We start from the raw sequence: 13,942 nt of genomic DNA, 5'->3' as shown, positions 1-13,942 counted from the left end.
TCCCGGCTGTTTCACAACAAACTGCGGGGCGGCGTCAGCGGCAGCTACAATGTGGCCATTGAACAGAGTCAAATTTGGCATCAAGTGAAACAAAAATGAGGCCTTTATGTGTTATTTTGGCATTTGGGGCGGTGGCGAGCAGCGGAGTACTACTGGCGATGGTACTGTACTTTGCGTTGTCCGTAACGGTAACGTACACCTAAACGATCTTTGGCATGTGTGGTGTGGATGCTCCTGTGATTTATAATCTGCGTGAACGATGATAACAACCCCTGATTTTCATTAATATAATCTGCGTGAACGATGATAACAACCCCTGATTTTCATTAATATAATCTGCATATCTGACTGTAATTTTTGTTTACAAAACCCGTGCTCTATTGGTAAACTACAGTAAAACACTACTGTATTGATCCTCGTGGCTCTACACAACACATCCGACGACCTACGTTCTTGTCATTCAGATTATAAACCTTTGTGGTCCGTCAGTCTGTGCGTGAAGGATTATAAACACTTTACAGATAGCGCATTTTGGTGTGTACTTTAATAACATTTGTTTAACCGAGGGCGTTGGGGTGTGAAAGTAGTAGAAAGGCTGATATAAGTGTAGTTTGTGACACCGGATGTTCCTGCAGCAGTGCTCCCCCATCTGGTGTGAGCTGATAGGCTTATCATCCTGAGGGGTGCAACAGCAGGCCCGGTTATTAAACGGTTTTATAACACAAGGTCATAGCACTGTGTTACAGCTGAAACCTCATGATATCAGTAATACAAAATAATTTAGCTTGCCTGTATTTTCTTTTCTTTTTTTCTATTTAAAGAAGGGACAGTGTACATTAATTAACATGAGCACCAGAGTCTATCGTGTGCCAGATTTAGCCATACAGGCTCATTTTCCCTGGCAGGTTAGACATAAACAGACATAAAACACATCACATAAGCACAAACAAGTAAAATAGGACAACCACTAGCCTACTCCAGACCATGACAGCTGTCCCTGGCAGGTTGATGGCAGGGACATAACACTTATGAGGACAATTGATCACATAGCATATAAGCACAAACAAAGCACATCAGCACATAAGTATTTGAACACAAACAAAAGCACCGAGCACATGAGCACAGACAAAACAGCAGAAGTGCAGACAAAAGCACGTGGACATGGGAGATTAGTAAAGAAAAAGACATAATCACATTATCCCAGATTATGATTATTATTGGCATCAAAATCTTACAAACTATCAGTTGTATGAAAGTATTGATACCTTTATGGAAAAGTACCACTACCGCACTGTAAACATACTCTATCACAAAGTAAAAGTCTTGCATAAGTCATCATAGCTGTACTTAAATGTAAGAAATTAGCCTCTTAAATTCATATGCCAAACAATTAGGGGACAGCAATTCACCAGAGTAACTGCTAACTGTAGCTGCTGTTAGCTAGTTAGCTCATTTAGCAGTGCAGCTAGCGGTCTGGATTGCAAGCTTGGAATGGTTACAAGACAGGGCTAGCTAGTTTACATGCTAACTTTAGCAGATTTTGCTGCAAAACAGCAGACGTCTTTGAGATGTCAGAACTCTCATTTCTTGTTAGGTTCTACTGTTCATGTTTTCAGATTAAAGTCCTTACATATTGCACCTTTAAATAAAACTTATCATGTATTAGCATCACAATATTTTAGTTATCAAAAGCAAGTACATTATTAGGTGGAAATGGCCCTTGTGTTTTGACATTAGCTGATTAAAGCTACCATGCATACTGTTATGTAAGATTATATCAATAACAATGCATCATGTTTTATAATCTGGTAACAAGATATTGACCTTGAAGTGGTTAAGAACTATATCTGAAAAATAATGTACAATTTGAATATAAAGTGCACCAAAAAATTGAAGTACTTAAGTGAGGAACAAGTATGTGACTGACTAATGTTACTTAAATTTCCACTACTTCAAGCTGTTTTACCAAAAATACAATTATTATACAAACACGAAGGGGACTCCTGGCTCAGTCTAATCATGCAAATCCTCCATATCATCAATCGACACTAGTATAGCTCAAATATCCATGATATTTTCCCCCCCAAAAAACAAAAACATAATTAATTTGTCATTTTCTTGAACACACATTTTTGGCTACTTGATTCTATAATTTGGATCATACAGTAAAGTATGAAGTTATGAAATAGGGCCTGCATACTTTTCATAAGTAGTTGTCAAAGCAAAGTACACTTGCCAGAAAATTGAGAAATAATCCTGCAAAAATCAGTGTTTCCCAATCACTCATTTTGTTGTGCAATGCTTTGTCTGGTGGTTTCACTGGTATTACCAGATTGTATTAGTTAGTTAATTAGAGTTAATGGAGGCTTAGACTTGGGACTTTGACATAGGAATGCATTTATGTCCTCTGGGAGGCAATTTGTGGTACAGCACAGAACATATACAGACACATTAAAAACACATTAGATGGAAAAAAACAACCGCAGCCTAAGATCATCTGTAGCAGCCATCATCACAGTCCAGACAAACATCTAAAGTGCATGTCAACAGTTATCATAAATATGACATTTAAATTGATAGTAAAGAAAACAGATTAGTGTTTAATAATCTCTCTCTTGTTTTCCCAAGTGTTTTCAGGCTCAGCCTTTGTGATTTTTATGTCCTGGTGAGATTTAGGAGGTCATGTGTGCTGCGAATCATGTTGATTCACTGATGTAACTTTTTGTTTTTCATTCCCGTATTAAGCTCATTACATAATAAGTTCTTCAGACTGTTGCTCTTTGCCCCGGCCACATGTAGCTCAGTCCCCCGTGGCCTAAATATTTGCTTTTATAAGGAGTCGACTTTCCTCATGAGTTTGTGACAGTGTTGCGGACTGTGGACTGCAGTACACGCACATCTCTGATGTGGATTTGTTAGTCAGCAGCAGAGAGGGACCTATTGGAGAATCCAGGCCTATCAATTCTGTTAATGATCACCTGTTCCCTTTAAATGAGGACACTGGAACGTGTGCTCTCTCAGTGACAGACTGACAGGGAGAGCTTAGCTGAAGACACTCAGGGGTCCACGAATTGGTTGCTTTCTGCCTTCAGAGGACCTTACTGAAGGGCAGTCATGCGTCTGATAGGGTCCACTGTCCTTTTCTCTGTCCTGCTGCAGGCTATGGTAATGTTAAGGCTTATGTTTAATGTATTTATTAAGTATTTTTATATGTTTTTAAATGATTTTATCACAGTAGAGGTTACAGTATATGCACTGTTTTTTTACTCCTCTTTCTTCCTAACAGGCTGCTCCGACAGAGGCCTGGCAGACGGCCACGTCTATTTATGAATTCTCAGCGATAGATATCGATGGCAATCTGGTTTCCCTAGAAAAATACAGGTAAACCTATCTAGGATGTCCTCTTCCCCAAGTTGCTGAATCATCCCATCACAAGCCTTCTATCTGTATCATCTCTACAACAAATGTGTCTTTTTGTGTTTTCAGGGGAAACGTTGTCATCATCACCAACGTTGCCTCTAAATGAGGCAAAACCCCAGTAAACTACTCTCAGTTCACGGAGATGCACGCCAAGTACGCTGAGAGAGGTTTACGCATCCTTGCCTTCCCGTCTAACCAGTTTGGGAACCAGGTAGGTAACACATGTTTTGTGTTTCATGAAAGCAACGTGTTTAAACAGGACTAAGATATTGATTTGGATTATATAATTTATTTTTCACCTGCTCTGGGCTTAAATAGTACTAACTGATTATATTACGTCTCTCATATTGTTTAACTTTGAAGGAGCCCGGCAATGAAACTCAGATCAAGCAGTTTGCCCAGTCCTACAACGCTCGGTTCGACATGTTCAGTAAGATTGAAGTGAACGGGGCTAACGCTCATCCTCTGTGGAAGTGGCTGAAAGACCAGCCCAACGGGAAAGGCTTCCTGGGAAAGTAAGTGGTGAACGGATGAATGAGTGAACACTTGGGGCAAAGGGATGGGGCTGGCATTCATCTTCTGGCTTATTATGACAGGCATGTTTGTACTATGGTGACATGATATTTTTTTGATTGAATTAGAGCTGTACACTTGACAATAATTCGCCTAAAACAGTTTAATTTTATCAGACAAAGTAAGTCATTGAGTCAACCCTTTACATTGAACTTATATTATACAATTAATGGAAAATGAACATGTAATTAAAATATTTAGGCTACAAATTTTTTCCAGTCACATTTTTTCTCATCATTGCATTTACTCTGTGACTATTTTCTAACATATGATTTGTTCTCATCTCTGCAGTAGCATCAAGTGGAACTTCACTAAGGTAATTCTTTTAAATACATATTTTAGATATCACCAGCTTTGATTGAAAAGTCATCCTGTAGTCCTGTTTTCATTTGCAACAATGTAAAGCAGGTGCCCTCTATCTATTGTGTGTTTACAGTTATCACGAAACAGTACAACATATTTGAGGGAATAGGTTGATTAACCTGTAAATGTGTTTCCAAATGTCTTTTATTCTAAAACTAAAACAGAAAATATTTCTTTGTTCATCACCGTCATGTTCACTGTATTTCAGTTTTCTGTTTTTCCTCCTTTCTCTCTAGTTTCTGATCAACAGAGAGGGTCAGGTGGTGAAGAGATTTGGACCCCTGGATGATCCAAGTGTATGTACAAACATCTGACTTTGCCACAGATAGCTACTGCTTAGAGCTTGACAGTAGTCGATTTGTAAAACTGTCCAGATATGACATTGGGTGCATTTTGCTGTTCTGTCGTGAATATTTTAAAGCAAATAAGATGAGGATCAGATACGTTTAATAAACAACCAAAAGGGGAAGATTTAGAGAGGAAAACTTCCCATAATTCAAAAAACCAGTGCAAGATGTCTTTGTCACTATGACTGTACCTGCACATGCTGTGTATATTGTTATGTCAACTTCTACTTCTGCTTTCTTTTCGCAGGTGGTGGAGAAGGCTCTTCCCCCATACCTGTAAACACCTCATGGATGATTGATCATCCACTTACCAGCACCCCGTCTGTCTTGTCATCCTTTTATCTCTTCTCTCTGCCTCTCCGAGCACCAGTGGATATAGTTTTGGTTCCAAACCCAGATCAGTGACGGTCTGTTCATAAACCCGCATGGCGGTCAGAGCAGACCTGATGAAAATGGCGTGCAAACCTCCTGGGCGGACCGAAGCTTGCATTCATCTGGTTCTCTGGAGAGAAGGAGAAAGGATCCTTAAATCTAACTCTGTTTAAATAGTTTTCTTAATAAAATTCACTAAGATTTTGTTGTAATGATACTTTTGTCTGTGATGTTTATTGTCTGTCAGTAAAACATCTTCAAGTTATATTATGTTGTGTAATAGTGGTGTAGCTTGTAGAGTAGATGTGTGTTGATGTTTTGTCCTGAGCTATTGGTGTGCACAATGATCATTTACTCTGTATAAAATCGACAAACGTAAGTGTGTCAGAAAACCGTTAACGAGTGAACGCGAGTGCTTAAGATGAAACTGGGGTTTCAGTCTCCACGGAAGAAAAATGTTCAGTGTCACAGATTTATTGTTTGGAGTACAGCCACTCAATACTGAGCTGACAGGCACAATTATGATCTGTATCATATCATATTGATACATTATTAATATGCTTGTAGAAAAGCAAATATTGAACATATCCAGTCCCATGCTTGTAGAGACAGATTAATCATTTAGACTGTCACACAAGCTAGAATTGAATACAAAGTCAATTAAAAAACACACAAGAATTGATTTTAGTAAAGTAGCCAGAATCAGTGGTTCAGAAGCCTGCAAGGAGTCAAGATTATTCTTAGGGATCACCAGATGATTAAAAGGAAATAAAATAAAAACTATTTATGTACTCACAATTTTCTACTACACAAAAATCTGATTACCTGGATTTAAGAATAACTCAGATTAAAACAGCTGAGGTCTACAGGCCAAGACTAGACAAACCTCACCCAGTAACGAAGCCATAAAAAGACAAAAAGTTGTATATTATAAATTCAGATACCTGTTAGTATCGTAATATTTTATCTAATTTGATTCATCCTTTATTTAGCCAGCAAGGTCCTGATCAAAATGGCATCATGAGCAGTTTCACATTTAAAAAATAGTATAAAAAAAACAATGCACATTTCAGTAGAGGCTTAAATCAGTAACTTTTTTTTCTCTTTTCTTCTTAAAAGACATTTTTATTACAAACATGCTTTTATATGAAGTTGTCTTCTTTTAATTCCCATTACTCTCTATCCTTTTAGTCTTTTCATTGTCCTCATCCATTGTATTTGTATTCAAATCCTCTTGGTTTATTCCTCATTTGTGTTTATTAACATTAGCTTTCTTTGTTTTGCATGTTGTGTTTCAACTTCTCTCTAGTCTGGGCTTGTTTCTGCTATGCTGGGCTGTTTACTCTGTTAAATTGTCTTCCTGAGTTTCCTGCTTTTGCTTTGTCTGTTAAAGCACTTTGTAAACTCTATTTTTGAACATACTAAATAAAATCTATTATTATTATATTAATACTCATTAGTCTGGTGAATGTCTTGTAATGATACCCTTAAATCTGGGTCATATGGACAGCACATTGTCAGCGAGCAAACCAATAATAAATGTGTTATAATAAAGGAGAAACGCTACTTGTTTAGGAGCCAATAACACTACTGTGTGATTAAGCTGCAGAGGTGAAAAGGTCAGAGCCAAGATGAGAAAATGTGACTTTTAGAGTGGCTTATTTGGTTTTTGGTGCACAACCAAATAAAACAAACAGATAATAAATGTAACGCAACCAGTCAGACTCCCATCAGTTAAAGTTGGCTGACCCCTGCGTGTGATTCAGAGCATCCCGAGAGGACACCCTGAGCTCCGGGCTGCAGTCCCCCTCCGCCTCCTGCAGAGGGAGCCACAGCGTCCAGCACAAAACCAGGCAGCAGCAGCGGAGCCGCGGCAGCAAGTGCGGTGCAGTCGACCTGAGAGGAGCGAAGCGTGCGCCGCCGTCGTGAGGAAACACCGCACAGATGAAGGGACCATCGCGGATAACTACCACACATCCCTCCGTTTGATTATTCCCACATATCAAACAGCGCACTCCTACCTTTTTTTTTTTCTCTCTCTCCCGCCGGTTTCGCTCCGTCGCTGCGCCTCTTTCTTTCGGAGGGCTCGCCTGTTTTTCCTCCGGGAGGCTGAATGGAAGCAGCAGCCGAGGGAGCGGTCGGGCTGTCGGAGGCCAGGGACGGGAGCCCGCTATCAGTGACCGCAGCATCCGATGATGGGGACACGGTCGTCGGAGTTAGCTACGGGATGGACGCCGCAGACATGGGTACTTTATCACCTCTCGAATAAAAAACCTACCCGTCATTTTAATGTTTATTTCATCACCCTGACATCCATTTCCATTTGAATGTGCTGCTGTGACCAGAAAGTCCCGACTCATCTATGCTAGCAAGGAATTGGTAAGCTAAGCTACTAGCTAACTTAGCTGACAGGATGAGGGGAAACAGGTAAAGTTAGGTACTATATAGATGTGTTACTACCCATATGTTTATAGCACATTCATTTCGGTCCAGTCGTGACTTTGTCAGCAGCACAAACAAAACATGGCGAGGTAATGAGTAGGTGTTTGACAGAGCTAAATGATATCCATATGGTCCAACTGTAAATATGTGTAATAACAAGGTTTTGTCAGGCAGGGATAGACAGGGAGGGTTTCTGACCCCCTTCTCTCAGCTCTCCCTCCCCTCGCCTTTTCCTGCTTTGGGCTTCTAGAATAATCACCACCTGTCACCCACTGGCAGCAGGAAAACATGAATATCATGAAGAAACCATTAAGGCTTTATGTTAGGCTAACCATTTTCCATCATCTTGGCATCTACTGGAGCTAGAAAATCCACAATTCTGAGGCAAGGAGGAGGAATGATGAACAAACCACAGCCATGCCAGACATTTTGGGGTTTTTTTTCCTTCAGAGTGCTTTTTTTTTTTTTTTGTAACACTCAGGCACACCTTTTTCTCAGCAGACATTTCTTCTTGTCATAGTTGGAGAAGCACAGGTGTTACTGACAACGTTACAATAGCTCTGCTCTATTCAGGTGTCCCCAGTAAGCCATGGCTGTGTGACAGTGAGGTGGCATGAGCAATACCGGGATCATGACCACGAAGCTAAATAGAGTACAACCATCGTTAATTGGATTATTTACACCTGTGCTTTACTCCTGTGACATGGCTGAACTGTCTTTGGTGAAAAAGGCCTATAAAAGGCCATGTTTTGGTTTTGTGTATATGTTGGTCAATGGTTGATGAGGAACAAGAAATGTCATTATAGAAAGCCAGTTCCTGCAGTGTCTTTGTTATCATGCTTGTAAATGAATATCAGCCAACATATTATTATCAGATTTTATACACTCAAATATCCATGTCAGCCTCGAACTCCTCGAAATTGACCTTTGACAATTAGAGGGTTTTCAGTACAGTCAGGGTTTTCTGACGTCAACATTAAGCTGCGAGTTAGCTAACACAGGGCTCATCCCAAACTGACTAAATGACTTTTCTAAGATCTAATGATTGTAGTTAGAGACGCAGCAAAGGGCCACAGATCGGACTCGAACGCTGGGCCGCTGCAGCGAGGACAAGGCCTCTGCACATTGGGCGCCCGCTCTACCAACTATACTACTACCAACAATATCTCAGTCCGTTCTTTGATGTTGGTTTAAACCTGAATTTATCACATCTAGTTTCTATTCACTATTATAGACCCATCCGCTAGGGGTCATCTAGAGCAATAATTCTCAAATGAGGATAATGAGTTGTCATTTTGGAAATCAGTATAATATATGTCTTGGCCATCGTGATAAACAACTGCATCATCAACATAAAAATACTATAAGTGTCTGTAAATACATGCCTTTAGAAATGTTAGGCTCTTGAGTCCTAACATCAGACAGCCATGTTGCATTCACTGCTCACGTTTTTTGGGGATTTTCATTGTCCCTGCTGAGGAAAAAGTGCTGACTTTGACAAGAGCTCAGTATCTCCACACAGAACAGGCTCAAGAATCAAAGGGCCGTCAGTTTGGTGAGGGTTACTCGTCGAGCTCAGCTGTATCAGAGGGTGAAAAAATGGACGTCGGGTGCCTTTGGCTGCAGATGCTCTTTTCTAGCATTCTTGCTGGCACGCGTTTCATGTATCTGCGGTATTTTCACAAGTGTGTACCTGCTCAGTCAGTGCACCTTCACATGCGATGGAAAACACAGACCTTACCCGAGAGAAAGTAAGAGCTCGCACATGAAGAGCCGTAAACAGATGCATTATTGAGTACGGCGCAACCCTGCCAAATGTATTCAGGTTGACGGTTAACAGACAGTTGGCATTCATGTCTTCACTATATGATGTATTTTTAGTGACTCAAAGACGCTGCTGACTGCTTAAGCTTCTTGTTTTCAACATACCCACATCTGTACCCTTGTAACCTCATTTATCCTCTCGATGAATAAAGCTGAGGTTATAATGATAATAAAGCTCCTGCTGTCGGGTGAGTTGGTTTCAAATATTATTGAGCCAAGGCATATTTGAATTATGCCCATCATCCACTGCCCTTATGTGCTATTAGGGCCGCATTTTATGAGTGCTTAAGAAGTCCCATTAGGGGAAAAGGCAGTGTAGTCAATACCTCACAACAATTCATCTGGTGAAACAAGCAAGGAGTTATTTTGCTTCATAAGCTACTCACTATCACTCTGTCAGACATTTTCTAATACAAACTTTCGTAAACAGCCATTTGCTGCACACACTTTACCCCATAACTTGTAATTAAAACAAAACCTGAACTGAGAAAGGAAACATTGGGATTGAAACACTTCTATTCAAAAAAGTTGTATTAACCAGACAGCGTAAAAACAACATGACATGAAAAAAAATTAGAAGGTTGTCATCGAAAGACGTCAAAATACAAAGAATATCAAAGTAAAATAAAATAATTTTCCATGCCTGTGTTTAGTGTTTTGGTTTTATGTCTGTGTCAAATATATGTTTCTGTGCCGATACAACTTTTTCCAACATAAGTGTTTCAATGCCAATGTTCAGATTTTGTTTTCGATGCCAAATGGGTCACTGTTCTGGCCCCTTATAGTTGTAGTAATTCCTGTGCTATTGCAGAGTAAACAAACACTCCAACATTGTACATCTGTGTGATTTCACTCATTAATATCAACCAGTAGTATGTTTTTTGGAAGGAATTTACTGACCAAAGTAGCCAAGAGTGTCTCTTAAATACAGATTTATCATGTGACTTGTGGGGTTTAAAATGTAACCTGGGGGAAACCTGAGTTGAAGCTCACCTGAACTCTGTTCCTTTTATTAGTGTGAATGCTTCAAAGCATTCACACTATTGTTCTTCTGGAATTTATTAGTGTGAATGCTGACACAGCATTCACACTATTGTTCTTCTGGAATTTATTATTATTCCTGCTTCCGTACGTTTTTCAGCACCTATCTCCTCCTACAAATTTTGAGCTACAGAAACCATTCAACTATCAAAATGTGCAGCTCGTTAAGGACATTCTTGCTTGTATTTTTGGTGTTTCTATCTTTTATACTTTTGGAAATATTCAGCTTTTTCTGCAAAATTTTCCCCATTCATCCTTATGAGGATTTTTTCAAATTTCATTCTACTACTACTTCAGCATACGTTCAGCTATAGAAACCGTTCAACTATCAAAATGTTCAGCTATTTATGCTCTTTCAGCCTTGTACTTTTCAGCTTTTTAGCTTTTCAACTTTTTCAAATATTCAGCTTTTTCAAAAAAAAATTTAACATTGAAACAAATGGGAAAATCCTCAAATCCTCCTCAAAACTCATCCACTTTCAACCTCTTCTGCTCCCTCATACTTTGAGCTAGAGACACCATTCCAACTTTAAACTATTCACAAGACCTTGAACTATTGAACTTGTTTTTCAAAATTTGAAAATCTTTTACGGATTTGAAATTATCACAGTTTTAGTTTTAAGGATTTTTAGCTCATCTTCTGGGTTTATAATGGGTGTGTATTGCGTGAGCTAGAGTGCGGAACATCATCGCTAGAGTGGAGAGCAGCTGGAAAAAGTTTAGAAAAAACTCTCTTCAGCTTGATTTGGGTCCCACAGCTTTTACTTCACATAGACAATATATACATAGAAATGTAGGAAATCTTGTTGGCTTTCAGATGATGGTCTTATTTCAGATGTAGGACTTAAACTTTTGGCTGTAGAAGCCCTCGAGCGGCAAGCACTCCAGCAACTCCCCCATAAGCCGCAGTGTTAATTTTGAGCCTAAATCTCTGGAGTGGAGCAGACGGTACCGATTTTGTATCTCGCTGTTGTGCCCTCATTTTTCATTCTACAGAAATAAAAAACACATCACATGGTTCAGCAATGTCTCCTGTTACTCACTGTATACATATTTTGGCCATAACCATTACACTTTTTTCTAAACCTGCAGCTGTTTGGGAGGTGTTTTCCCATTCATTCTTATGGGGACATTTTCAAATTTCATTCTGCTACTGCTCCAGCATCTGTGCTGCTACAGAAACTGTTTGGCTGTCAAACTGTTCAGCTTTTTAACCTCTTTCAGCCTATTACTTTCAGCTTTTCAACCTTTTCAGCTTTTTCAAATATTCAGCTTCATGTTCAGCCATAGAAACCATTCAACTATCAAAATCTTAAGCTTTTTAAGCTCTTTCAACCTTGTACTTTTCAGCTTTTCAACTTTTTAAGCTCTCAAATATTCAGCTTCGTGCCTCTACAGCTTTTTCAAGTATTCAGCTTCATGTGCAGCTATAGAAACCATTCAACTATCAAAACATTCAGCTTTATGTTCAGCTATAGAAACCATTCAACTATCAAAATATTCAGATTTATGTTCAGCTATAGAAACCATTCAACTATCAAAACATTCAGCTTTATGTTCAGCTATAGAAACCATTCAACTATCAAAATATTCAGCTTTATGTTCAGCTATAGAAACCGTTCAACTATCAAAACATTCAGCTTTATGTTCAGCTATAGAAACCATTCAACTATCAAAATATTCAGCTTCATGTTCAGCTAGAGAAACTGTTAAACTATCAAAATATTCAGCTTCATGTACAGCTAGAGAAACTGTTCAACTATCAAAATGTTCAGCTTTTTAAGCTCTTTCAACCTATTACTTTTCAGCCTTTCTGCCTTTTCAACTTTTGAAAAAATCAGCTTTTTCTGCAAATTCTTGACCATTCATTCTCATAGTTTCATGCATTTTTTATGCATTAGGCAAGTGTTTTCCAGCACATTCAGCAGATTTTGCAAAATCACTTCAGCAATCAGCATTCACACTGTATTTTCGCAGGAAATACAATTTTTCTAGTTATTATTATTAGTGTGAATGCTTCAAAGCATTCACACTATTGTTCTTCCGGAATTTATTATTAGTGTGAATGCTTCAAAGCATTCACACTATTGTTCTTCTGGAATTTATTATTAGTGTGAATGCTCCAAAGCATTCACACTATTGTTCTTCCGGAATTTATTAAAGTTATTATTATTATTAGTGTGAATGCTTCAAAGCATTCACACTATTGTTCTTCCGGAATTTATTATTATTATTATTATTATTATTCCTGCTTCCGTACGTTTTTCAGCTCTCTTCAGCTCCTTCAAATTTTGAGCTACAGAAACCATTCAACTATCAAAATGTGCAGCTCATTAAGGACATTCTTGCTTGTATTTTTGGTATTTCTATCTTTTATACTTTTGGAAATATTCAGCTTTTTCTGCAAAATTTTCCCCATTCATCCTTATGGGGAATTTCTCAAATTTCGCCCTGCTACTGCTTCAGCATACGTTCAGCTATAGAAACCGTTCAACTATCAAAATGTTCAGCTTTTTATGCTCTTTCAGCCTTGTCCTTTTCAGCTTTTTAGCTTTTCAACTTTTTCAAATATTCAGCTTTTTCAAAACTAAAACCAAATTTTTTTCCCATTCATCCTTATGGGGATTTTTTCAAATTTCATTCTGCTACTACTTCAGCATACATTCAGCTATAGAAACCGTTCAACTATCAAAATGTTCAGCTTTTTAAGCTCTTTCAGCCTTATACTTTTCAGCTTTTTAGCTTTTCAACTTTTTCAAATATTCAGCTTTTTCAAAAAAAAATTTAACATGGAAACAAATGGGAAAATCTTCAAATCCTCCTCAAAACTCATGGACTTTCAACCTCTTCTGCTCCCTCATACTTTGAGCTAGATACACCGTTCCAACTTTAAAATATTCACAAGACCTTGAACTATTGGGCATGTGTTTAGTTTTTGAAAATCTTTTACAGTTTTGAAAAAATCACAGTTTTAGTGTGAAGGATTTTTAGCTCGTCTTCTGGGTTTATAATGGGTGTGTATTGCGTGAGCTAGAGTGGGTGACATCATCGCTAGAGTGGAGAGCAGCTGCAAAAACTTTAGAAAAAACTCTCTTCAGCTTGATTTGGGTCCCACAGCTTTTACTTCACATAGACAATATATACATAGAAATGTAGGAAATCTTGTTGGCTTTCATATGGTCATCTTATTTCAGATGTGCGACTTAAACTTTTGGCTGTGGAAGCCCTCGAGCGACAAGCACTCCAGCAACTCCCCCATAAGGCGCAATGTTAATTTTGAGCCTAAATTTCTGGAGTGGAGCAGACGGTACCGGTTTTGTCTCTCGCTCTTGTGCCCTCATTTTTCACTCTACAGAAATAAAAAACACATCACATGGTTCAGCAATGTCTCCTGTTACTCACTGTATACATATTTTGGCCATAACCATTAGACTTTTTTCTAAACCTGCAGGAGTTTGGGAGGTGTTTTCCCATTCATTCTTATGGGGACATTTTCAACTTTGGTTCTGCTACTGCTCCAGCGTATGTGCAGCTACAGAAACTGTTTGGCTGTCAGACTG

General features: G+C 38.7%; 2 protein-coding genes across 6 annotated transcripts in view; both read left to right on the top strand.

The window, feature by feature from the left end:
• On the top strand, nt 1–5,292 carry gpx4a (glutathione peroxidase 4a). Of its 3 annotated transcripts, none has more exons than XM_084354287.1 (7): nt 1–188; nt 3,287–3,381; nt 3,487–3,631; nt 3,784–3,935; nt 4,285–4,309; nt 4,593–4,652; nt 4,951–5,292. In XM_084354287.1, exons 1-7 carry the CDS (start codon nt 96–98, stop codon nt 4,981–4,983), a joined length of 603 nt encoding a protein of 200 aa, XP_084210413.1. In that variant the 5' UTR covers nt 1–95; the 3' UTR covers nt 4,984–5,292. The 3 variants fall into 3 exon arrangements, with proteins under 3 accessions (XP_084210413.1, XP_084210414.1, XP_084210415.1); XM_084354288.1 differs by having other exon boundaries at nt 2–161; XM_084354289.1 differs by lacking the exon at nt 1–188 and adding an exon at nt 2,858–3,165.
• A 1,664-nt stretch (nt 5,293–6,956) lies between these two features.
• pip5k1ca (phosphatidylinositol-4-phosphate 5-kinase, type I, gamma a) overlaps nt 6,957–13,942 on the top strand; it is a 67,133-nt gene continuing 60,147 nt past the window's right edge. For all 3 annotated transcript variants that reach the window (XM_084353986.1, XM_084353984.1, XM_084353985.1), the window contains exon 1: nt 6,957–7,321. In XM_084353986.1, the coding sequence (XP_084210112.1) occupies nt 7,189–7,321 (133 nt within the window). In that variant the 5' untranslated portion in view covers nt 6,957–7,188. The remainder of the gene's footprint in view (nt 7,322–13,942) is intronic.

This window comes from Pagrus pagrus, assembly GCF_965226575.1.
Source record: "Pagrus pagrus genome assembly, chromosome: 6".
NCBI classification, from domain to species: Eukaryota; Metazoa; Chordata; class Actinopteri; order Spariformes; family Sparidae; genus Pagrus; species Pagrus pagrus.
Note: the sequence above shows the minus strand (reverse complement) of the source record. Positions and strands in the feature narration are given on the sequence as shown.